Raw genomic sequence first — 26,613 nt, 5'->3', positions numbered from 1 at the left:
AGATGCCATGCTTGTGAAAATTACTTTCTTTACATATAGTATAGTTAAGCCACGGAGGACGGAAAGCCATTAAGCCAACACACCTAACTACTTTCTTTACACCAAGCGTCTTTCTGTGTGGAGAAGCCTTCCACATGGCAGTGTTTCTTTCGTGACATCAGTTGGATGTTCGTTATAACTCCACACAACGACATAAAAAAAAAATTATCCGTGGTCCAATCAATTTTTCTTATTCCTATGATAAGAGATTCATGTGGAGCTTGGAGGCAATAGAAGTCCTGCAAAATAAAGCTTTCACATGAATGGTTTCTGGAAAAGCATGGTCATCAACTCACCGACTGACCGACAACTTCACGTCGCCACCCGTCCCTGAAGCGGGATAAAAATGTAGTACGGACGAAGAATCGATGCCGTCCCATCCGACAGCCTTCTTTTCTTATACCACACGTCAAGACGAATCCGATTCGATTCGAATTTAGATCTGGGAGCGAGGAGCGCGTCCACTCCCTCCCCCATTTGATGGACTGCGGCCATGGCCGCCATCATGGGACTGCGAGACGCCGCATCCGTTGCCGCGGCGGCCACCTCCGCCGGCGCCGGTGCCATCGCCGCCGTCTCCGCTAGCGCGGCCGCCCTCGACGCCACCATAGCCGGGTCGCCCTACTCTCCGGCCAAGGAGAAGGCGGCCTCGCGTGGGTTGGGGTACCCGAGCCGCGCATCGTTCCCGCTGCTTCTCCTCCGGTCTCGGAAGCTCGCCGGCTACGCCAAGGCCCGGGTCCTTCTCGTCGCTTGCGTTCTCCTCGCTCTCTTCCTCGTCTCGCGCCAGGTGGGGCCCCTCATGGGGTGGAACTACCAACCTTCCTCTTCCGTCTCGTCTCCTTCCAGGTTTTCTAACACTTCCCTTCTCTTCTTGTCTCTTCTTCATCATATCATCTGTCGTTACCATAGAAGTGGTGAGATGTAATCGAAGATGGTATTTCCTATGATGTAGTTTTTTATAGGATGATATAGCAGTGAAAAATGGTCATTTTTTTCATATCGCCCACTCTGTTTATGGTATTTTATATCATTTAGTCTGTTCACAATATGAGATAGTTTTTAAAAATGGTAACTTTTGTGACCTACTATGTTTATAATATGAGATGCGATCAAAATGGTGGTTTTATATGATTTAGTCTGTTTATGAGAGAATTTGGTTGGTTTTCCTTGACACAACCCTAAGACTGCGAACTAGTGAGTTTCGTACTTGCCCGTGACTTGTTTTCGTTTCTTTCCTTTTTTTTTTCCCTTGGATTTAAAGGGTACTATTGGTTGTTTTTATATGATTTAGTCTGTTTGTAAGAGAATTTCAATCTTAGGAGTTCAATTGCCAGTGAATTTCGCACTTGGTCGTGATTTTTTGTTTTTCTCTCTTTTCTGATTTGAAGTGTATTACTGGTTATATTTGTTGGGGAGGAGTGGGGGATTGTGTTTTGCCTCTTGTGCAGTTGTGCTGAATGCTTGTTTCAGGTAGTGACATAAATTAGGAATTTTTTAAAGTTCTGCGGGGGCCTTTTTTTTTTTTCTGTATTTAGCTGTAGTGAAAGGCCATAAAGAGGTTAAGAAAGTGGGGAAGAAGAAGATTTGGTTAAAGATTGATGGTGGATGGAGCTAGGAAGGTGACTTGGATCAAAGGGGAGAAATTGGTTAAGATGTTGTGGCAGGCTGCCAAATTAATTAAGGTGGTTTCTTCTAGCCAAGGAAGGAAATCGGACACCATTTCATTCTTTTGATGGGGCTAACTTTGGATCGAGATTGACCACAGAGGACTGGAGAAACTTAGCAGCTACCTTTGTCGTGCATATAGATGATAGTCATGAAATCATTTAGTTGTGACTGGCAATGAGTTTTTTATATCAGCTACTGATTGGTACTTGTCACGAACCTTTTATGTTAGTGCTTATAGGTGATTGAGTGTCAAAGATTCCTAAAACAGATTCTAAGTATACCGTTTTGTTATTCTTCAGGATGTTTGGAGGTTGGTTTTACGACTTGCAATATGGAGTCTGAAAAGGCTGGATGTTGGCCTAAATGGTTTGGGTTCCCTGATAATAGCTATGACTTATAAGGACTTGGCTTTTCTGTCAAGATTCAGTCATTATGAATTTGTTGATTCAAGAAATATCATTTTTTCCCATGGACCGTCAGAACCATCAGTAAAGAGTACATGCTATATGGGAAGGTTGAACTTGTGAACATACTTATGGTAGTCGATATGTCAAAAATCATGTTAATTTATTTCATGGCCTTTTAGATCTCATCTAGTGCTAGCTTGAGATTTATTGTTTATTATGAAGGATATCTGTAATTTCTTTTGGCATATTCAAGGCTTGTTGAGCCTGTAACAGGTGTGCATAGACATCTGATAATATCATGGATTTTTGTTGTGAGCAAATGCTCTTTTCTTTATAATGCGAACTCAAGCATGTAAACATGTGGAATTCCCATGTCATGGAGTATTAGATATTTGGTTGATAAAAGAAAGCTGGAAAGTCTTGGTGGTTATTCGGTATTTGGCCCAGCAATTGGCTATGTAAAATTAGGCCCATCATTGCTTGGTGTTAAGGTTGTTGGCAAGTGAGTAATGTGGATGTTTTAGGTGAAGTTGAAGACTTTCATGGGAAGGAACAATGCTCTAGGTGCATTCTGACTAAGAACAGGGTGAATTTATTTATACTTCTCTTTTCTAGGATTTTGGTGACTAATTGGTTTGTAGCCCTTTTCATTTGGATTAAGTTCCCAGGTGTTGTGCTGGCCCTCTTAATTCTCATTGTTATGCATTTTATAGCATTGAAACAACATAACTATTATTCCTTCCTTTTACTGCACTAGTTCGCAGAGATGTTTGGTAAAGCATTTTTTTTTTGTATTGATGAGTAATAAAAAAAACTTACCTCCCATTTTATTTTAAGTATGACTGGTCCACTGGGACTATTTTTGGAGTTTCCAATAGGGGAACTGTCGAGCCATAATGTATATAGTTGATTGCAAGATTTAGAGCTATAATGTAACCCAAAATCTAAGAATGCGTGTTGCATGTAATAGTCAAGGGATCCGAAACTGAAATAAGGAATCCTGTGAATATTATTCATGATAATTAACTATGATATATCGCTGAATTCTCAAGTAAAAATTATATGAATTTAAAGAAAAATAAGTTGTCATATCTATGCATCCTCTTGTTAATACTCTTGGACAATCTTTGGCATAAAGTACCAATGAGCAAAGCTTCTTCTCAGAGTCAGTAAGAGACCATCAGATGGGCACAAGAAGGCAAGCTATGATGTAAGATGTGTCACACGACTCTCGTGGTAGGTTGGGAAGGCATCAACATGTTCTTCCTTCACAGATTTTTTTTCCTTTTATATGTTAATCTTGGGAAATTTTAGCTTCTTGGAAAGCATGAAGGCCCTAACTTGGACCTACACATGCAGGCCCATGTGTGATCAATAACCATGCATTGAATTGGGGGCCTTTAGGCATGAAGTTTGTAAATAAAGATGTTGCACCACCACCTGCATGAATCAAAGTCAACTTCTTGAATGGATCAACCGCAATTCTTCCCGCCTAACATGTTTACTACTGGGGGTCTAACTCATATATGGCATAGAAGAAATATATATCAGTTCAAATTGTCATAAAAACAAAAGGAAAAGAAAAAATTATAATCCGAAAGAAGCTTCTTAAATTTTCTTCTTAAGAACTTTTGCTTGACAGTTAGAGTGCCAGAGTCTACTTTTGCCGTACAAAAAAAAAAAAAATAGTGCTTTTGTGCTTACCAGTGTATCTATATCTTTTCATCGGTTAATAAACAAGTGTAGACCTGTTATACTCTAGTCTGTCAGTACAAAGAGGGGTAAAAATCAAGAAGATATACCCAGAAAAACTATCCTATTCTTTATGAATTAGAAAAATTAAGCCTTAGTGCATAAAAATGAAATATCAGCTGCAATCTTTTAACATTCCCTGCTTAAATTGTATCTGCATATCCTATTTACAAGAATCTCTTAATTAGATTAGCTGTGAAAGTTATATTTTTCTAGGCCAAGTACGCATAATTTTTTTTGTCAGAAGATAGTGTTTCATTTTCTGCAGATGCCACTTTGTTTTTTGTTGGTTCATTCAGTTGCTTCCATGTTCCCTATTTCAGATCCTCCTTGTTGTACACCTACTTCTGTTTCAGTTGCTCTTTTATCTAAAGGCATTTAAATGTCTCACTAGGTCTAACCTTAAATTCTATGCAATAGAAATTAACTGTTTTTCTGTATCCAAGTGATTGATGGATGAGGTAATCTAATTTTATTTCATTCTCATAATAAATCTTCTAAGGGTTTTGGCCTGTGCTTTAGATGGTTGGTGTTGGGGTAGGTCATCGTCAATTCACCGACTACCTTCCTACTCGTCTCTAAGCCAACTAAAGGAGCCACACCGACTAAGCCACTCTGGCCTCTTCTGACTCAGATCAATGAGCCCTATCCGATCAGCTAAATGGTTGGCCTCCACCAATGGCACCCGACCGACTGAAGGTACACTCTTGATCGGCATCAAGCCGACTAGAGTTAACATACCATCCATGGCTGCTTACATTCAACAGTGCTCAGCCTGTAACCGACTTCATATTCGATGTACGGCCGACTATGCTAGTCGACAACGAGATACCACCCCTTGACAGCTTCATTTTGCCGACTTTGACAACACAAGCCTCTACCAATTAGCTGAGCACCAAACGTAGCCACCACGCCATTTTGACAGGTCACATCAAGATCATATCACTCAGACGTCATATTTTGACCGGCTGGCTATGCATCGTGATGGGATGCTACAAATTCATTAAATGTGCCCACAGGATCATTTATTATATCCCACGCACGATGACATCCGCCATCTTATCTGTGCCGAATAGAAGGCACACTCGTCGTCAGCATTTAAAGATGCCCACGCGGCACCATGCGGCACCGTACGATGGGATATGATTGATATGATCACCTGTCCTCTCACCATCCATTTTGCTCCCTCTGTAGATAGAGGTAAGCAGTGGACTCCTCCAAGTATGCACACTGTTTGCAACGTCTCTCAAGCCACGTCACTAACTTGAGTGTCAGAGGGTCCTCCTCGGAGCTATCTTCGGCGGGGCTTCCTTTGCAGGTCTTTCTTCTCCGGCGTCGGGCAGAGATCGGCGCCACCGTTCCCTGTTTACTCCTCGCTCTCGCTTTTGGCCTTGCTGTGTGCACCTTCTCCAATGATGGCACTCCATCTCTCGGCATCCCACCAGCCCATATTCACGTGCAACAGCTAGTTGGCTTTTAGCTGACTACCCTAATCGAAGAAAGGCGACAACAATTGGCAATGATATTGTAACTATAAGGTTGTTGTTGGTTCTTTAGTTAGCTTGAGAACTGACTATGTATGTTGGGATCAAAAATGTAACTAGAATTGAGCATCAGGAGATCCTGAGCAGTTGGTCAACTATTTAAAGGAGTTGAAATTGGAAGTTTAAATGTGGAAATTCAGACTATAGGAGCTTGGAAACTAGTGAAGAAAAGTATTGTTCTTAGTTATTATCTTGGTAGTGTTGTATAACTTACCTGGATTAGTTGATTATCCTGAGAAGAGGAAAATAAAAAATGAGCTGAGAACCTGGAATCATGGCATCAAATATTTCCTGAAGATCTATAAAGGAACAGACACCATGTATTGGATGAAAATACAATGATAATAGTAAAACTAATTTACTATGAAAAATAATTTACAAGACAATTACTGTCTTCTAATTAGATGACATGGTTTTCATTTGTGATTGTGTTCAAGAGAATTCAAGTGGACAGCCAACAAATAACCCAGCACATTGATCACCATAGGATTTAATAAAACATATTTGATTCTTACACTAATGTCAGACTTATATCACATATCACACATTGTAGAACATATTTCAGTATGCCCTAATAATGAGTGCAGAGACTTCTAACATTTTCAAAACCTAAAATTCAAGGTACATAGGCAATGTTAAAGACAATTAGACAGCAAATCTACCCTAGGAAAGGAAAAACATTTAGGTAACACAAATGAAAAACCATTTAAGATGGTGTAGACATGTCTAATTTAGTAGCATTATCGTCTCAATGGTGCTGGTCTTGTATTCAAGTTAAAGATTTAAAAGGGACTGAACGGGACTTGATCAAAGCATTTTAAAGGCATCTGAATATAATTCTCAATTTGAGGGAGTTGGCCATTGGTTAGGAACTTAAGTGTTGTAATTAAAGCTAACATCAAATACTTTGCACGACTATTGTTGTTTTATTTATGTGGAACAGAAACTGGAATCTAATACTATCTTCAGAGGGTGGTTTCAGCTGTTCTGTACTTAACCTGATATGATTGATGGCTGCTATGTTACCAGTAAAGTTGAAAAACTATGTAGAAGTGGTGTCTTCTTGATAATTTTCTTGTCTAGATTATAAAATGATGAAATGTATTTGACTTTCTAGAAATGGTATTTTTCATACAGTTGCCTGTCTTTTCTGAAAAAATTATTATGGAAAAATTTCCTTGATCTAGCTTTTTGTCAAACCTAGAAGTTGAAAATGGAACTTCAAATGATTACGATCCAAGATTGTGCTATGATTGATCTGTTGATTCTTAAAGAGCTTGCAAACATGAATTACTATGATCGTAATCCTGGTGTAGTGCTTTCTTTTGGTTATCTGAATGTCATTCTTGATGCTGTCCTTTTTTGGTTTTCCACGACATTAACATTTGTTTCAGGAGATGACTTAGGCAATATATGTTTGAGTGTTTAGCCTTATTATTGAATTTATTTTTTTTCTAAGTTTTATAATAAGAATGTTATCTGGTTTACAATCTGCTATTGAAGGATTTTATTTACCTTTGCAAGCTTATTTTGGCCTTCATGAAGTTATGTTTTGTTTCTTTTGTGTCCTGTCATTTGTAATTATATGGATTAAATGTCAAAACATGCTTTTAGGGGTGGTTACACAATACTGCTAAACACTTGGAAGCGCAATTCTCTTCTCAAGCGATCTGTGGCTCATTATGCATCTTGTTTACGGGTTGATGCAATACATGTAGTCTGGAGTGAAAGTGATCCGCCATCGGATAGCCTTAAAGCCTATCTCAGCAAGATTGTATTTTCACAGTCCCAAAGTTCTCATAAACCAAACTTCAGGTTTGAACTGAATGAGGAAGATGATCTGAATAATAGATTTAAGCCCATTGGGGACCTCAAAAATGATGCAATCTTTTCAGTGGATGATGATGTAATAGTTCCTTGCCCCACTTTGGATTTTGCATTTGCGGTATGGCAAAGTTCTCCAGACACAATGGTGGGGTTTGTTCCCCGCATGCATTTACTGGCTGAGGTGAGCTAAATTCTGCATTTTTTTAATCATTGTTTAACTGCTCTTATGGCATCATATTGTTTTTGTGAGGCTTGAGGTTGATAATGAATTCTTTTTGAATATGTAAGAAAAGGAAAAACAAATTTGGACTTGTTCACTCACTCTGGTTTAGGAAATTGTAATCTATTTTATGCTACCTTCTGGGATAATCCAATGTTTTTGTGCATATGTAATTTTGGACATGTAAATGACACTTATGTTGGAAATTGTGTCTTAAAATCAATCATGTGACGATTAAGTACATTCTTGTATATGAATTATTGATTAATTAAATAATAGTTATTCTGGTATTTTTCATCACAAAGTGACATTTTTCTTAAACTGTTGTACTGTAATGAAGTCTATAGAAATATGCTAGTGTACGATAAAGAGAGAATTTATCGTATAGTTCTTAAAAATGTTCGCGACCAAATGATACGTCATTACGGGACAATGATGTTTATCGAGTGGAGGTCGTTGTATACCATATGGGTCGGTTGTCTTCTTAACCAAAGAGTATGATGACACCAGTATGGCATACAGATGAGATGTAGGAGTACATCATCACTGAACAAATGACTCACCTGCTGAGCGTTCTGCTGTCAAGAGCTACTCGCGAAACACATGGATATAAGTGTCCTTCAGACCTGAGATCACCATAGTGACTTGCAAGCAACTCACTGTGCTTTGGTGCTTATTTGGGGAGTCCCAAATGGGTGGGGGATTGGATGCAAGTTGATTGTCATATGTGATAACAATTATATCTCATATAGGAGTCCTTTCATGAGTATTGGACCAATTCAAATCAGATTTGAATTAAGAGTCTTAATCTCATTGAATCATGGAGAATCATCTATAAATAGAGAAGATCTCTACCTATGGATGAATAGCAATAACATAGCAATAAAAAAAAAATCAGATTGAGAGAAGAGAAAAAGAGAAAAAGAGGCGTGAGAAGAGAGAGAGGTCCTATCTTCCCTTTGACCTCTCCTCTTGTTGCCGCCCCTCTTCCTTTGGGCGTGGAGTCTCTTTGGGCATCCCACCTGCTAGTGTAAGGTGTCATACTAGCATATCTCATCCCTCAATTGATTGAGTTGCGAAGCCAATTGGATTGGAGTTCATCCTGCTTTTCTACGGTATCTGACGTGCATGCGAACTAGAGGGTCTGCATATCCAGGCCTCCACAAAGGTTTATATCAGATAATTTAAGATTTGATCCCTGGTTCCGCTGCGTTTCAGATTAGAATTTGAACATTAAACAAGTAGAGCATTAAAAAATTTTTAGATGCAATCTGGACATCCCGGAGGAAAACTATTTCCCTTCTCTTCAACTGATATCAGAGCCAGGTTGAAATATATACATGCAAAATAAAATTTTTCAGGATTATTTACATGAGATATAATTGTGATTTTTTGTAGGACATTAAATCTCATTTAAATCTGTTTATATAAAATTTTTGATCTGATTTTGATTGGATTAGAGGTGCCTAATTAATAGTTGGTTGAGGTTGTTATAAATCTGTTATAATAGAATTCTGCTGTTGTTGAATTTTTTATGGAAAAAACAACGTGAATTAAAATCTATTTTAAATCTGTTTTAACAGAATTTTAATGTTGTTGTTTTCCTTATGAAGTGGGGTTTATTTCGAATTTAAATTGGATCCGTTTCGATGGATATTTAGATCTGAATTCTATCATAATTCAATACTGCGCGAAAACAGATTTTACCAAAGATTAATTCCTTATGCATTCATATTTGCATCTAATTAATTTTTTATTTGATATCAAATTTGAATTGATGTTTTATAATCAGTATAAGATATGTTTTAGATTTGATATGATGTATATAATGCATCAAATCTAATTGGATTAGATGAAGAACATAATTGATAAAATTAAAGATATGTTCATAACACAAAATAGTTTTGTCAATAATTGCATGTTGATATAATTATATATGAATTTAGATTTCAAATCTTAGTAGCCTAGTACTCGGATTGATGAGATCACCAGATCGTCCAGTCATAAGAGATTGAAAAGATTAATCTCTTTTTTGCCTATTCGATGGGTTTTCTTATGACGTGTAGGGGTGTCGTTGTGATCCAGTTTCATGAAGAAAAAAGCGAACCGATTTTTATGTATTATTTTGATCATAAATATGTTTAGATTAGATCTAAAGTGATTTATGATTCATTACAATAGGATAAAATTCAGATATAAAATTGTTTTAGGTCTGAATTACATATTACATATGATGTACTTGATATTGATCTAAAAGTTGTCATAATACATGAGATGTATGAATGAAGTTTAGATCATACCTATGTATGTTTAATTGTTAAACATATTATGAATATTGTTTTCATATGTTGAAACATATGATATACTTCATCTGAAATCCTTGTAGAATAGTTCTATAAACTGAAACACACGTTTCACACACTTAATTTTGAATTAAGTTTAAATGATCTAGATTTAAGAATTGAAGATCATTAAGATACCACATAATATGATGGGCAAAGGGTTAGCATGAATCAGATCCTTCTAATGGGTTAGACCTAGGGTTAGAAATACATATGGACCAAGTAAAGAAATTGATTAAATCTATCAAGTGTTAAATTAGATTAGGTCAGTATTTCTCTAAATCAATCTTAATAGTTGAAGTTTGATCAAGTCCATGTGTTTGACCCTGATAAATGGACCATGATCATGGCTCCGTGATTGAGCCCGAATCTTCTGGTGTGCCCAATCGAAACTAATTAACCAGTTGGTATCTAAGATAAGTTTGGCAGATTCGATCAAGTGGTTTTTAATCGGAAGCTATTTATGGTTACTGAATTAAGCATGCTTAGTAAAAATTTAAAATATGAGATCTATTTTTCCTCCCTTGTGTATTCACATAAATATAAAGTATAAACTAATAAAATACATACCTCATATAGAAAACTCAAATCAACTCAACTAAGCCTCAATCCAAACTAGTTGGGATTGGCTACACCTCATAGAGAGATCTATTTGTGAAAGTTTTATTAAAAAAACAGTCTTTATCTGCTTATGGTTCTGGTAATTTGGGTCCCAGAAGGGGTGAACTGGGGACAAATCTAGCCTTTGACACTCCTTTGCACAAAGTTGCTGCCCCAATGAACTTGTGCTTGTGAGCCCCAGCCTTTTACCATTGCATCAAGTGATAGCACTATTCGTAGTTTTTTATTATAGTGCTTATATTTATATCTTAAGACAACTATTGTTGTTTTTATCACTATATCTATTTTCATAATATAGTCATTTTTATTTACCCACTGTTGGCTCAGTGACCTAGTTACCCATCTCCTCCAACTTCTGGCCTGGGTCTGATAACTATGATCCTGAAATTGTATAGAGAGAGATATTGATCTAGCAAGAACTAATGTTGGAACAGCATGTTCTAGGAAGAACCCATGATTTTACCATTGACAGTTTTTGTTATTGCAGGAAAATGGTATGCCATATTACAGATATGGAGGCTGGTGGTCAGTATGGTGGATGGGTACTTACAGTATGGTTCTGTCAAAAGCAGCATTTTTCCACCGAAAGTATTTGGACCTGTACACCTACAAGATGCCATCATCTATTCATGAATATGTAACAAGAGAAAGGTCCAGTTCAAGCATCAATTCTATTGTTTTGATCTTAGCTTTGCATTTTCAACTGTTGACTTCTATGCTTCTTGTAGGAACTGCGAAGACATTGCTATGTCACTTCTCGTTGCTAATGCAACTAGAGCTCCTCCTATCTGGGTGAAAGGTAAGACTGAATTTTATACAATGGTTTGCAGTTTTATGTGCATGTTTGTAATGCCAAATAGCACCTTATCTCCCACTACAAATGGCCTTGAGTATCAGCTGAAAACCAAAACGATACTATAAAGTACAACATTTAGTTTATTAAAAATTCAAACTATTTTTGAAAAGTCCAATGCCAAATTGAAAGAGTTTATTGCAAATTTGGAATAATGCAATTTCTGAATGAATATATATTACTGGACAATAAGATGCAACATCTTGCCGAGTATGATTTTCTGACCAATTCACTGTAGAAGCTACAACTTGATTCATTCCTGCTCGCAGTTTTTGTTAACATCATTTTCTGGAACATTTTGTCGGCCAAGTACAACAATGCAAAAAAGAAAAGTTATATTAAAATGATATCATTGTCTTGTCTAATCAAAAGACCTTTCTTTGGGGATTTTGATTATTTCTTGTCAGATTTATAAAGTTTTTGTATGGCAGTTTAGATGTTAATAAGAAATTGGATATTGTCCGCTCACTGAAATTTGTTGCTGCATATGCTGTTGCTTAGAACTATTGTCACCTTTCCCACTAAAATTGATAGTTTCAATTTACCTTGTATTGGGGCTGGGCTAGATGCTTGACGTGCCTTTTGTCCATAAATAAAGAAACCAGATAGATTGGCTGCCATCTCACAGTTAGGGTAGTCAAAGCTTGTTGGGGAAAGTGCAGATACATGGACCATGCAACAGACTATTTGATGAGGTAATAAAGGATTAGGAAGCTGATAATATAATTTACATTAATCTGGAAGTAACTCTCTTACTGAAACTTCTATTACAGAAAAAGTTCTCAATATGCATATACAATTATAGTCGTTCCGTCTTGTGAAGTGTTTAGTTTTTCCATCTTCTAGGAAAGTCTCTCCGCATGGAAGCATATTAAACACCACTTCTGTCATTTATGAACAATCTTTTTAACTAGTTTTCTTGTGAATTTAAGGGCTAGACCTTCACAAATCAAGGACATACAGTCACTTTCTGTTATTTGATCTCCCCAGTTATATTTTGCATGCTTAAGCATGTGTACATAGAAAACTAACTTATTATGATTAGCAAAACAAATATAGGAAAACTTGTCAGATTAAATAATGAAAGAATATTTGGACTACAGTGTTAGTAATAAAACCAAAAGTACATTTTGGCATTATTAAAATCATTTATCATAATCTAATTAAAAGAAATCTAATGAAAACCTTTTCATTCCTACTTCACTATTTTACTTTTTGAAGTTAGCCTTTCTTCATGATTTAACAATATCATTTTTTGTCAGGTGAGTTGTCAATGTTTAATGTACCTAAGTATAAGATGCAGAGCATGCTTGGGAGTCTCTTATTGTTTGTGAGCTGGTGTCAAAACTTCTCTTTTCAACTTATAGGATGCTATTTTGGTCGAGAATAATAGAGATAGTCCATGTGCTACTCAAGGTAGTCCAAGCGGGAGAAAAGAAAACACATCAAGTCAAATGGAACTTGCTAGAATTAGTGGTCATCTTATTTCTCTTTACAGTCTTCAAAAACAAATATTTGAAATTATGTAGAATAGTGATTGAGTATCAAATTTTTATACTGGCTTGGAAATCAAACCTTTAAAATTATATGAAACATTACATTTCTAGAATGTAAGCCATACCAAGGTTTTATGTCTTGCCCGGAGGAGGGGGTGTTGGGGGGGGGGCGCGTTCCAACTGTTTCATCTCAATCTTATGAGAAAATGGGACCTAGATGGGTTCGATGTTAGATGTATGTCTTAGAAGCCAAGATGGTTGACACATTGTAATAACTCTAAGATACAATTTTGTACTTAATACATTAATTTAATCAATAAAAAGATAAGTTTATTTTTCATTCAAGTGTGATGTATCCTTGAATTGTCCATAGAATTAATTTTCGATACATATTCTTAAGGTGTTAACAATTAGAGACATGTATTTAATTCTTAAATGCTCCCGATTATAGGATTATCATGAGGACGGTAATCGATCTGGATAGACTGGCGCACAGATCACTTTGTTTGGGATAGATGGGTCTCTAGTCTACAGTGTAGAGACACTGGACGATGAATGCAGGTAGTTATTAGAGAATAACTAGTACTGAGCGTGATCATACGAGAGATCACTTGGATTTCTACTCGATCAGTGATCATCTCGATGCTGTAGTTGTGTGATTGATCTTTTGATCTGAGATGGCACTACTGCTCGCAGTGAGGCTGCTGGAGTTTGATTGACACATAAATATAGATCTCAATGAGTCTTTGTAGTAGATATTGACGACAGTTGGTCCACTGTAGGAGTAAAGTGTGCATCAAGATGGGATCTATCAATCTTGTTAGAAAGGAGTAGTTCTATAGGATTTGAGAGGCTAAGTCCGAAAATATGTGGCCACAGTAGTGTGATTGATGAAAAAGAGTTTCGATAGAAGTCATAATTGGATTTGAACTGATCGAATTTATCATATGACTGATGTTGAGATTCAAAGATTTATCAATAATCTGCCATCTAGTTAGGACTCATGATAGAGGGACTGAATCACACGTTGACTACATCTAAAGGTTCATTTCAGTTCTACTGGATTGTCACTACATACTGCTACGTATAATTGGTGAATTGTGAGAGCTCACTAAGGTTGTTCTGGATCGACAATTCTTGATGAGTTAGTGGAATTATTCTGATCCATTAAAAAGAGTTTCAATTATACTTTGATATAGATCATTGTATATCTCACTATCAGATAGAATTGAACTTACAGGATTACACAACAAAGGAATTATGTTTGAAATTAACAATTGAGCTTATGAAGTGTCAATTGGGTTTAGAAAAATGCGATTTGGTTCAAGATAATATTGCTAGCATATGGTTGGATCCAATTTTCTCTTCTCGTTTGGATTTTTTATTTAATAAGATAATTCAAACTTAATTATTTGCTAATAACCTAAATGAATTAGATTCATTGGATTTCAATTGTTGGGTGTTTAAGATTTTGGATCAATTAAATTTAGGATGTGAGTCCCTAATTAATTTCTTTAATAGTTATTATGGGGCGCCACCTTGATTGGATCAAGTTGGGCATGTCCTAGATTAGAGGGCCTTTTGATTTCATATGGGGCATCCTTTGGGTGCAAAAGAGGGTGTGAAATAATAGATGCAAGGGCTCCAAGAGTTGGCGCCTAATAGGATTTCTAATGTAAGTTGAATAACTTAAGTTATTAGGAAACTTAATACAAATAGGACTTGTATTATGAAATTGAATAGGATTCAATCTTCATGCTTATTTAAAGGGACCTTCCCCAAGGTTCCTAAAGCATCCAACCAGCACCCCACACGCCATAAAGGAGACCTCCCACGCCCTCTCTTCTCTTCCTTTTCTCCCTTGGACGTCCAACGTCCTTCATCTTTGGGCATCCCATCTTGTTCCACGCCCAAGGATGTTGGGTATCTTTTGTTTGCAAGTTTCCATCTACCGGTAGCAGCACATAGCAAGGGAGAAAGGTAAGGAAAGAAGAGGAGAAGAAGATCAAAGAAAGAGATCAAGTATTGATCGCGATCCAGACTTCGTTCAGATTCAGCAGGCTAAATTTTTTTAGAGATGAAATTCAACTTGAAGATGGCTGTTCCAGGCTGATCTCAAGTGGATACCCATAGAGGTCGGATACTTGTGCGGCAAGAAGAAAATCTTTTCTCTTCCAGATGCATATTTGAAGAAAGGGATTGCGAAATAGGTATGCGATTTAATCACAATCTGAATTTCAGTATATGTCAATTTCAGCATATGAACTAGATCCTTGTGATTTTATATTTTTATGCATGCATGATTTAGATTAAAAGTATTTTAATCTTATATTCTGCTGTGGTGTTTAGAAAATAAAATTTTGAAATACACATGTATGTCCCAAACCTCGAATTTCAACAATGGTATCAAAACCACGGATTTCATATTGCTAAAATTATCATACATATTTTGAAAAAGATTTTAAAATCTGATTTTTTCTTGATACATGAGATGTATAGATGAATCTTTTGATCCGGAATTTAATTTTGGATTTGATTTTAGAGCATATAATTGATATGTGAAAGTATGCATAGATCTGAATTTTGATCTAGAACAGTTTCTAGTTCATGTTCACATATGTCGATGCATGCATAAATTTGAAATTTAATATGATCTGATTCATGATTCATATATGAGATATGTGATTGCATGTTTAGGTCATAATATTGTTTCTAATATGATCTATGATTAGTATATGAGATGTATGATATCATATAGTAGATCTGAATTTTATTTAGATCTGAATTTTACATGCATATATGTGATATATGTTTGTATGTTAAATTCAAAAATTATTTTCATGATTTAAAACTTACTTTCATGTAAAGAATAATTGATCTGAAATTTGATTTTAGAATCTGAAATTTGTATTTATGTATGAGGGTATTGGTTATAGAAAGATCAAAAATTAGGTCATGTAATAGGATTGCATTTAAGGTTTATGATTTGAACCATATGAGTCTAATTCGATTACGTAATTGATCAAAGCGAATCAAGTGTTGATTAGGATCAGATTAATTAAGTTAAATGATCATGCAATTATTATTGATCAAATCGATTGAGTCCCACGTGTAGAATCAATTAACCGAAGGACCTAATTTGGCTCGATGGTTTGAGTCCGATTTGCTTGAGCTAACCTGTTTGGATCAATTGATCTATTGGTGTCTAAGGCAAGTAATTAAGACAGTTATTTAATTAGTTTCGTTCACTTATTTGGCCAATTTATTGGTGTCTAGGGAAAGCCATGGGGGGACCCCACCGATCTTCACTTATCTGGCTAATTTGGAAGATTGGATCTTCAATAAGGTTGCTTAACGGTTTGGTTTAGCGTATACCAATTAGATCGATCATATGATGATTGATTAGATGAGATCTAAATCTAAATCTTCCCACAAATATTAAGTTTATAGGTCTTCTACCATTGTAGATGTGCGGACATGCTACCGACGTTGATTGTTCTCGACTGGTTATAGTGGTTCAGTTGCATCGGAAATACGCAACCACTCTATTAGCAAAAAGTTGCTCCAGGATAAAGATAGGGTTAGGCCTAATAACTATTAGGTGAATGACCCAATGACGGCCTTACACTTGTTTGTGAATGGTGGGTCGAACTTAACTAAAGAGTGTGGGCAATAACTGTTAGGTGAACCCACATAGTTTAGAGATCAAGTCGCTGCAATATGCTTAGAGAAGTATTTGAGTAAAGAGTTGCCCATGCATTGGTGTACATGTCGCCAATAACTATTAGATGAGGTACATGGCATCGGTGGGATCGCAGCACCCATTAGGAATCCTTTGTCGCGCTCGGATTTTCGTTTCTTTCCCAGAGAGTAGAGAGATCCGATAAATTAATGGGAGTCATTGTTTGTATCTTAAAATCTCTAGGAGTAAATATAACATTAAGTACAAAAGTCTAACTTGAATCTCTGTTCTAGCAGTTAAACTATGTCAGCCTCAAATCCTCTGGTCTGCATCTTTGAAACCAATCATTTGACCAGCACCAATTACAAAGACTGGCTTAGAAATCTCAGGATTGTTCTGATCTCAGAAAAGCTAAGTCATGCTGTAGTGTTACCAATCCATCCTACTGCTGAGCAAAGGATTGCTTTTGAGAAGTGGACGGATGAAGATAGTCGAGTCAAGTGCTATATACTAGCTTCTATGTCAAACGAGTTGCAAAGTCAGCATGAGCATATGCCCACTATCAGGGTTATGATCACTCACCTGCAAGAGTTATATGGTGAGCAGAGCCGTACAGTGCACTTCGAGGTGTCCAAAAAACTTTTCAATCTGAAGATACGTGAAGAGCAATCTATCCATGAGCACTGTATGACAGTGATCAAAGACATTGAGGAGCTCGGATTGCTCGGACTTGAAATGCAAAAGGAATTGCAAATGGATTTGATCATTCAATCCCTTACAAGTTCATATAGTTAATTTATTATAAATTTTCATATGAACAAACTTGACTGCACTATTTCCGAATTGGTCAATATGTTGGTCACTACGGAAAGAACCTTGAAGAGTTCAAGGGACACTATTCTCGCTGTGGAGCGAACTTCTTTCAAGAGAAAGTTTATTGGGAAGAAGAAGGTTAAATCTGCTAAGAAGCAAAAAAAGGAGAACATGCTAAAGAAGAAAGTTTCTAAGAAGGTCAAAGCAAAGAGAAAATATTTTCACTGTGATGCTGAAGGTCACTAGAGGAGGAACTGTTCACTCTATCTGAAGAGTCTAAAGACTAAAAAGGGTGATAAACCTTCCGAAGGTATGCTCATAATTGAATCTAACCTAACGATTTCTTCTACTTATAGTTGGATATTAGACTCTGGCTCGAGTGCTCATATATGTACCTCAATAAAAGGTCTAATAGAAAGTAGGAGGTTGAGGAAAGGTGACATGATCTTTCAGATCGGTAATGGAGCAAAGATTACTGCAGAGACCATTGACACTTATCCTCTTTGATTATCATCTGATTTTAGATTATATTTAAAGGATTGTTATTATATTCCTATAACTAGTCAGAATTTTATTTCCGTGTCTGTACTAGCACAGAAAGTTTTTAAAATTAGTTTCAATAAAGATTTTTATTCCATTTATTTACGAAATAAATTGGTTGCACGAGATCTTTTAATTGACAGTCTTTATCACTTGCATGGTGATACGAATGTGAACTTAAACGAGCAAATAATGAATGCTGTAGATTAAAAGAGATCCAGAAATAAAATTAACCAGAAGTACTTGTGGCACCATAGACTAAACCATATTGGAAAGAACAGGATAAACAGACTGGAGAAGGATAGGATCCTTGGCTCTCTTAACTCAGAGTCGTATCCAGCTTGCGAATTTTGTTTTCAGAAAAAAATGGTCAAGTTATTCTTTATAGAACATGGGAAAGGGCCATTGAGTTACTTGTTCTGATATACACTGATGTGTGTACACCATTTGATGTGCAGGTCAGGGTTGGTTATAGCTACTTTATTACTTGTATCGATAATTTGTCTAGGTATGGGTATGTGTATCTGATGAAACATAAGTCTGAGGTCTTTAAAAAGTTCAAGGAATTCAAACATGAGGTAGAAAAATAACTTAGTAAACCCATTAAGATTTTTTGATCTGATCGAAGAGGTGAATACCTTAGTCAAAAATTTTTAAGATATCTTAAGAACAACGATATAGTCTCTCAATAGATGCCTTCCGGAACACCTCAACTCAATGGAGTATCTGAAAGGAAGAACAGGACCCTATTGGATATGGTCAGGTCCATGATGAGCTTTATTGATCTACCCTTATATTTTTGAGGACATACCTTGTTATCCGGCATTCACTTGTTGAATAGGATTCCATCAAAGTTCGTTTCTACCACACCATATGAGATATGGTTCGGTAAGAAGTCAAGTCTAGGTTATCTTAAGACTTAAGGATATTCGGTCTATATCAAGAGACAGATGGCTGATAAATTAAAGGATAGATCTGTAATAGCTCGTTTTATAGGGTATTCAAAAGAATCCATCAGATATTATTACTTTCCACAAGATCACAATGTGATTGTGAGTCGAAATGCCATATTTTTAGAAAAATAATTTATCCAGAATGGTGGCAGTGGGAGGTTAATTAAGCTTGAAGAGGTCTCTAAAGAGCAAAGAGCTATAGATCCTCAGAAACATGTTATTCATAAGCCAGTAGTTGACATTCCTCAACCATCTCATAGATCTAGCAAGATCTTTCGACCTTCTAAAAGGTACATGGGTATGCTTACGGAGAAAGTAAAAGAAATATTCTTTATAGGAGATAAGGGTCATGATGATGATCCTAATACCTTTGACATCGATTCTGAGAAATGATTAGATGCAATGAAGTCAGAAATTGACTCGATGCACTCGAATCAAGTATGGACCTTAGTGGATCCACCCGAGGGTATCATATCCATTGGATGTAAATGGATCTACAAAAATAAAATAGGTGCTAATGGTAAAGTAGAGACCTATAAAGCTAGGCTTATGGCTAAAGATTATAGTCAGTGCGAGGGCATTGACTATCAAGAAATCTTCTCGTCCGTATCCATGTTAAAATTCATCTGTATATTACTTGCTGTTGCAGCTTATTATGATTATGAAATCTGGCAGATGGATGTAAAAATTGCTTTCCTGAATAGATATCTTGAGGAAGATATCTATATGGAGCAACCTATGGGTTTCATATTTGGTGATGGTGATCACAGAGTTTGCAAGCTGCAAAGGTCTGTATACGGATTAAAGCAAGCTTCTCAAAGTTGGAATCATCATTTTGATGAGACAATCAAATCGTTTGATTTCATAAAAATGAAGAGGAATCATGTGTATACAAAAGGGTCAATGAGAGCGTAATAACATTCCTCGTATTGTACGTGATGATATTCTTCTTATTGGGAATGATATTTTCATACTGACCACGGTCAAAAAATGGTTGTTCAAAAAATTTTTTATGAAAGATCTAAGAAAAGCATCCTATATTTTCGAAATAAAGGTCTATAGGGATAGACCTAAACAGATACTAGGTCTATCACAAAAGCTGTACATAGAGAAGGTGCTGAAAAGGTTCAGTATGAAAATTTTCAAAAGAGAATTTTTACCTCTTAGGTATGGTATTATTTCTGTCTTCTTTCCGACGGATCAGTCCTTTTCAAGATGATATGTCCAACCACATGCATGCATATGAGTAGGATTTCTTATGCCTCGGCCATAGGAAGCCTCATGTATGTCATGTTATGTACTCGACTTGATATTGCCCTTGCTGTGAGTGTCATGAGCAAGTATCAGTCAAATCTAGATGAGGAGCACTGGATAGCTGTGAAGAACATCCTTAAGTACTTGAGAAGGATTAAGAATTTGTTCTTGATCTTTGGAGGAGATTCTGAGTTGCATGTCAAGGGGTATACTGACTTAGATTCCATGTCTGATCCTAATGATAGAAAGTCTACGTCAGGATATATGTTCGTTTTCAATGGTGGCGCGATCAGCTGGAAAAGTTTCAAACAACTCATCATAATGGATTCAATCACAGAGGCTGAGTATGTCGCTGCTTCAGATGCTGTAAAAAAATTTTTGGTTCAAGAAGTTTGTCACGGAACTTGAGATTATAATATCGGATGCTATATCACTCTACTGCAACAACAATGGAGCTATAGCACTTGTTAAGGAGCCGAGATCTCATCAAAAATCAAAGCACATCGAGCGGCGGTATCATATGATACGCAACTACCTCGAAAAAAATATGTCAAGGTGCGAAAACTAGACTCCACGGACAACGTGACAGATCCGCTGATAAAGTAGTTGAGCTAATCAAAAATGAAAGTCTACCTTGAGAAGATGGGACTTAGATTTGTAGTCAATTGGCTTTAGTTCAAGTGAGAGATTGTTAGATATATGTCCTAGAAGCTAATATAGCTGGCACATTGTAATAATTCTAGGATAATTTTATACTTAATATATTGATTTGATCAATAAAAAGATAAGTTTATTTTTCATTCAAATGGTGATATGTTCTTGAATCGTTCATAAAATTAATTTTCAATACATATTCTCAAGGTATTGAGAATTAGAGACATGTATTTAATTTTTAAATATTCTCGATCATAAGATTATCATGAGCAGGGTTTGCCATACCGAGCCGAACCGTCCGGTACGGGACGTGCCGAACCGTCCCGACGGGGAACCGAGACGGTTCCGGCATGCAAAACGGTACATGCCGTTGTCGGGAAGAAAAAGAGAGGAAGAGAGAGAAATAGAAAGAGAGGGAGGAAGGAAGAAAAAGAAGGAAGGGGATCTGTCGGAGGGGCCGTCGGAGGCCCTCCGGCGGGCAGCCGTGGCCGTCGGATGGCGGAACGGCCTCCCACGGCTCCGCGCGGGGAACAGGGGCGGATCGCCCCTGTTTCTCGAATTTTTTTTTTAAAAAGTTATTTCAAAACAAAATCGGCAAGTGGTTTGCCGACTTCACTTAAGTCGGCAAACCACTTGCCGACTTCATTTTGAAAAAGCTTTTTAAAAAAAAATCGAAAAATGGAGGCGGATCGCTCCTGTTCCTCGCACGGAGCCGTGGGAGGCCGTTCCGCCATCCGACGGCGACGGCTGTCAGCCGGAGGGCCTCCGACGGCCCCTCCGGTGGATCCCCTTCCCTCTTTTTCTTCCTTCCTTCCTCTCTCTATTTCTCTCTCTTTTTCTTTCCCGATTTTCTTCGTCGGTTCGCCTCGGTTCGGAACGGAACAGAGGCGTGCCGTATCGTACCGTCGGCCGGTCGATCCGGCCATCGGTACCGGTACAGAAAATCTTGATCATGAGGATGGTGATCGATTCGGATAGACTGGTACACTGATCGTTTTCTTTGGGATAGATGGGTCTCTAGTCTATAGTGTAGAGACACTGGACAACGAGTGCAGATAATTGTTAAAAAATAACTAGTACTGAACATGACTATATGAGAGATCATTTGGATTTTTACTCGATCATTAATGATCATCTTGATGCTATAGTTGTATGATTGATTCTTTGACTTGAGATGGCACTACTGCTCGCAATGAGGCTACTGGAGTTTGATTGACACAAACATGGATCTCAATAAGCCCTTGTAGTAGATATTGGCGACAGTTGGTCCACTATAGGAGTAGGATGTGCATCAAGATGGGATCTATCAATCTTGGTAAAAAGTAGTCCTATGGGATTTGAAAGGCTAAGTCCGAGAATCTATGGCTATAGTAGTGTGATTGATGGAAAAAATTTTCATAGAAGCCACAATCGGATTTGAACTGATTGAATCTATCATATTACTGATATTAAAGATTGACGATTTATCCATGACCTACCATCTAGTCGGGACTCACAATAGAGGGACTGAATCATACGTTAACTGCACCTAGAGGTTCATTTCAATTCTACTGGATTGCCACTACATACTGTTAGGTGTCACTGGTGGATTGTGAGAGCTCACTAGGGTTGTTTTGGATCGACAATCCTTGATGAGTTATAGTGGAATTGTTTTAATCCATTGAAAAGAGTTTCAATGATACTTTAATAGAGATTATTGTATATCTCACTATTAGATAGAATTGTATTTATGGGGTTACACAACAAAAGAATTAGGCTTGGAATTAGCAATTGAGCTTATAAAATGTCAAGTGGGTTTAGAGAAATCCGATTAGATTCAAGGTAACTTTGCTAGCATATGATTAGACCAAATTTCTTCTTTCTGTTTGAATTTTTTATTTGATAAGATCATTTAAACTTAATTATCTGCAAATAACCTAAATGAATTAGATTCATCGGACTTCAATTGTTGGGTGTCTAAGATTTTGAATCAATTAAATTTAGGGTGCAAGTCTCTAATTAATTTTCTTGATAGTTACTATGGGGCGCCACCTTGATTGGATCAAGTTGGGCATGTCCTATGATTAGAGGGTCTTTTGATTTTATATGGAGCGTCCCTTGGGTACAAAAGAGGGTGTGAAATAATGGGTGCAAGGGCTCCAAGAGTTGGCGCCTAATAAGATGCCTAATATAAGTTGAATAACTTAAGTTATTAGGAAATCTAATGCAAGTAGGACTTGTATTATGAGATTGAATAGAATTTAATTCTCATGCCTATTTAAAGGGACCTCCCTTAAGGTCCCTAGAGCATCCAACCAGCACGCTACATGCCACAAAAAAGACCTCCCACTTCCTTTCTTCTCCTCTTCTCTTCTCCCTTGACGTCTAACGTCCTTCATCTTTGGGCATCCCATCTTGTTCCATGCCCAAGACTGTTGGGTATCTTTTGTTTGTTGGTTTCCACCTGCTGGTAGCAGCACACAGCAAGGGAGAAAGGCAAGAGAAGAAGAAGATCAAGGAAAGAGATCAAGTGTTGATCGCGATCCAGGCTTCGTTCAGATTCAACAAGCTGAATTTTCTTAGAGAAAAAAATTCAACTTGATGAGGGCTGTTCCAAGCTAATTTCGAATGGATATCCGTAGAGGCTGGACATTTGTGCGGCTAGAAAAAAATCTCTTCTCTTTCAGATCCAGATTTGAAGGAAGATATTGCGAAACAGGTATGCGATTTGATCACAATCTGAATTTCAGCATATGTCAATTTCAGCACATGAACTAGATCCTTGTGGTTTTATATTTTTATGCATGTATAATTTAGATTAAAAATATTTTAATCTTATATTCCACTGCGGTGTTTAGAAAATAAAGTTTTGAAACATGCATGCCCCAAACCTCGAATTCCAACATTCGGAACACCGAAATCCATCCACATGGGGAGAGAAGAAGAAAGAGGAAAGAAGGAAAGGAAGGAGATATGAGAAAAGGAAAAAGCAAAAGTAAAGAAAAAATGAAAAAAAAAAGGAAATGAAAGGAGAAGAAAAAGAGAAAAAGGAAGGAAAGAAAGGAAGGTAGAAGAAAAGAAACAAGAAAAAAATAAAAAATAAAAAGAATGAAAGGAAAGAATAAGAGGAGAGAGATGAAGGATATGTATCGGGATGCATGATCAGGACTACTATTGGGATGGGGTGGGACAGTGGGACATCCCATTTCATGAAAAAATTGGGACGTCTTTATCCCGCAGGATTTAAAACCTTGAGCCATACACTCTAAAAATCAAACTAATAGGTCCTAAGCATATCTAGTGCTCACTCAAGTGCATCTCTGGTGGAAGATCAATAAGGAACCTAAACCTGTTGAAGTTAAAACTTTTAAGGCCTAAAGGATATCTATAATTCAAAGATAATGGGGGAACAACATCTTCAAAGCTTCCAAGAAGGCAAAGAATACTAATATGTAACTGATAAGGTTCATGGCATTAGAACATAGGGACATGAAGGAAGAGAGTTTCCGAGGCATGAGCCTTTAAGTTCAATATGAGCCATAGATATAGACCTTTTAACACCCTTTTTTAATCATTGCTGCTCTTGGAACTTGTCAAGATTCAAAATGAGATCAACATGTAATTTGGTATTAAGGCATAGATTTCTCATTGGAAGGGAACATGCCCACAAAGAAGCTTATCTTGGATCCTAGTCTTGATAATTTTTCACAAAGAGCTGATAGTTGAATCCTAATCCTAGTTATTTTAGGCAAAGAGTGTCCTTGTAAGGCTAGGGAAAAAGGCATTTTGGGCACAGTTTTGCACAAACTCATGTTAAGGGTTTAAAATGTATAAAGTTCTGATCGATATGGAGAATATATAGAAATAAAAATTATAAAGATGCAAAAAGAAATAAACAGAGCAATTTAAAAATTAATTATTCTTGAGAAAATAGTAATAGAGCCATATGCATGCATTTGCAGTCAAATTCTAGTTACTGTCAATTGTACCATTGATCACACTCGTCAAAGTTGCACATGGTTGAGGATAGGAGCTATACAATGCTTGGAGGCACAATCCATATAGAGGTGGCTAAAAATACAATTGCCATGTCCACAGTGAGATGGTGGCCTCCTATGGACTGAGAAGAGAATTAGGAGGAAAGATTTGGGGTCTCTCTATCACAGGTTGGGGCCAGCCATTAGATCGCCAGAATCAGTGCCTATGGATTAACCTGGATAGCTTGTCAGGACTCCATTATCATAATTTTAAATATTACACGGAGAGAATGAGAGGGAGCAAAAATAAAGAAAGATGTTGACTAGAGAGAGCAGAGGGAAGAGACTCTTGGTGTGCAATCACTAAAATATGTAGGAAACAGAAAATTTTTGAGAATAGAGAGTGAGGGACTATTTATGCTGAACTTTTTTAATAGAGAAGTAGGAGAGGAATTTTATTCCTTAGAATTTTAAGTGTAGGATTTATTTACAATTTTGATTCTAGTAGAAAGGAAGGAGGAGGGTAGTGTTGTGGTAGAAAAGAAAGTAGGGGGTATTCCTTGGCAAGAAGAGAGGGTGGTGAGACGGTGGTGTCAAAGGTTTCTTCTTCTTCTTCTTCTTCTTTGGTTTTTTATTTTATTTTTTTAATTTCTGTTGGGGTTGATGGAGGTGGGGGGGGGGGGGGTGTAGGTGTTTGGGAGTCACCGGAAGATGGTGTTCTGGAGGTTAGAGACAGACGTCAGCTTGTTAAGAGTGAGTGGGAGAAGTTATTTAGATTAATAAAAGGGAGATGATTAGAGAAGTGGAGAATTTAAAGTGTTAAGGCTTACTTTTGGCATATTTGAATTTTCAGATAAAAGGAATATTGACTACTTTATATAGGTTTCAGGATTGATTGTCTCGTAGAGTAACGTTTACTTTGGTAGGACTGGATTTTGCTGTTACAATTACATTCTTTAGAATAAAATTTGCAGTTTCATCTGGCAATATATTCGAACACTGAGCAGTTAACCCATGAGAGAGCTTACTCTATGTAACACCACTTTGTTTTAAAAACTGAGCTCCTTTCCTTATGGAATGTCTTGGACTTGCAGTGACACAGATAAATGCACATCTCACCTATGGCAGCCTTTATTCGTATCTGTTACTTTACAGTTTGTCTGCAGCAGTCCCATTGTCATTTATCTGAACTTTAAATTGATCTAGGTTTTAGTTTTAAGCATCTAGGTCCTTACAACTGCAATCTATAAAAATAAATAAAATTGGAGAAAGCACTGTCCTTAGTCTGGTGAACATAATAGATTCATTTCAGGTTGATACTATTTCTTCTTCATATAGTGGAATTGTTATTACAGGTAAGATATATGAGATTGGTGGCTCTGGCATCAGCAGCTTGAAGGGTCATAACAAGAGGAGGAATAGATGCCTCAATGACTTTTTTTCTCTTTATGGAGCTGTGCCTTTAGTACCTACCAGCATGAAGGCTGTAGATGCACGAGAAGAATGGTTCTGGTAGTGCAATCGACATCTCACACGAATGATCACGTGTATGTCAAATTTACAACCAATGTGCATATGTGGTTGTGATCTCACTCTGCAGACATGCATCAAATTAGACAGTTTGCTCTTCTGGACAAATTTACCAACACTAATAAATTATGATGATTTTGCAGTGTGGAAAATATGTTGCATCATGTTGTCATCATATTGTAGTGGCCAGGGAGATACCTCATGTTTGGTGCTTGTTATGAAACGCTGACCTGGCCTCTGTTTGGTTGTGAGAGTCTTGAAAGTGAGTTCATCAAATTGAGGTGTATGAACTCACTTCTGACTTTGGGTGTTTGGTTTGATATTAGAAAAAGTAGGGTTTGCAGAGGCAGTTCCAGTACCAAAGGGAAATCGACTTCCTACGATTTCCAATGTTTGGTTACACCTGAAGCTGACTATGGTCCAAACTATATTCATTTTCAGTGGAGGCTGGTTCTGTTTAAA

The 26,613-nt window shown here is 37.0% G+C and overlaps 1 protein-coding gene across 2 annotated transcripts; it reads left to right on the top strand.

The window, feature by feature from the left end:
• The first annotated feature begins 327 nt into the window (after positions 1–327).
• LOC105051507 (glycosylinositol phosphorylceramide mannosyl transferase 1) lies at positions 328–26,613 on the top strand. 2 transcript variants are annotated; one of them, XM_010931990.4, is made up of 6 exons: positions 328–885; positions 7,025–7,418; positions 10,908–11,071; positions 11,149–11,219; positions 25,977–26,168; positions 26,295–26,613. In XM_010931990.4, the coding sequence occupies exons 1-5, from the start codon at positions 533–535 to the stop codon at positions 26,135–26,137; spliced, it is 1,143 nt and encodes a 380-aa protein (XP_010930292.1). In that variant the 5' UTR covers positions 328–532; the 3' UTR covers positions 26,138–26,168; positions 26,295–26,613. The 2 variants fall into 2 exon arrangements, with proteins under 2 accessions (XP_010930292.1, XP_010930291.1); XM_010931989.4 differs by having other exon boundaries at positions 330–885; positions 25,977–26,303.

Source organism: Elaeis guineensis, chromosome 9 (genome assembly GCF_000442705.2).
Source record: "Elaeis guineensis isolate ETL-2024a chromosome 9, EG11, whole genome shotgun sequence".
Classification (NCBI taxonomy): Eukaryota; Viridiplantae; Streptophyta; class Magnoliopsida; order Arecales; family Arecaceae; genus Elaeis; species Elaeis guineensis.
Note: the sequence above shows the minus strand (reverse complement) of the source record. Positions and strands in the feature narration are given on the sequence as shown.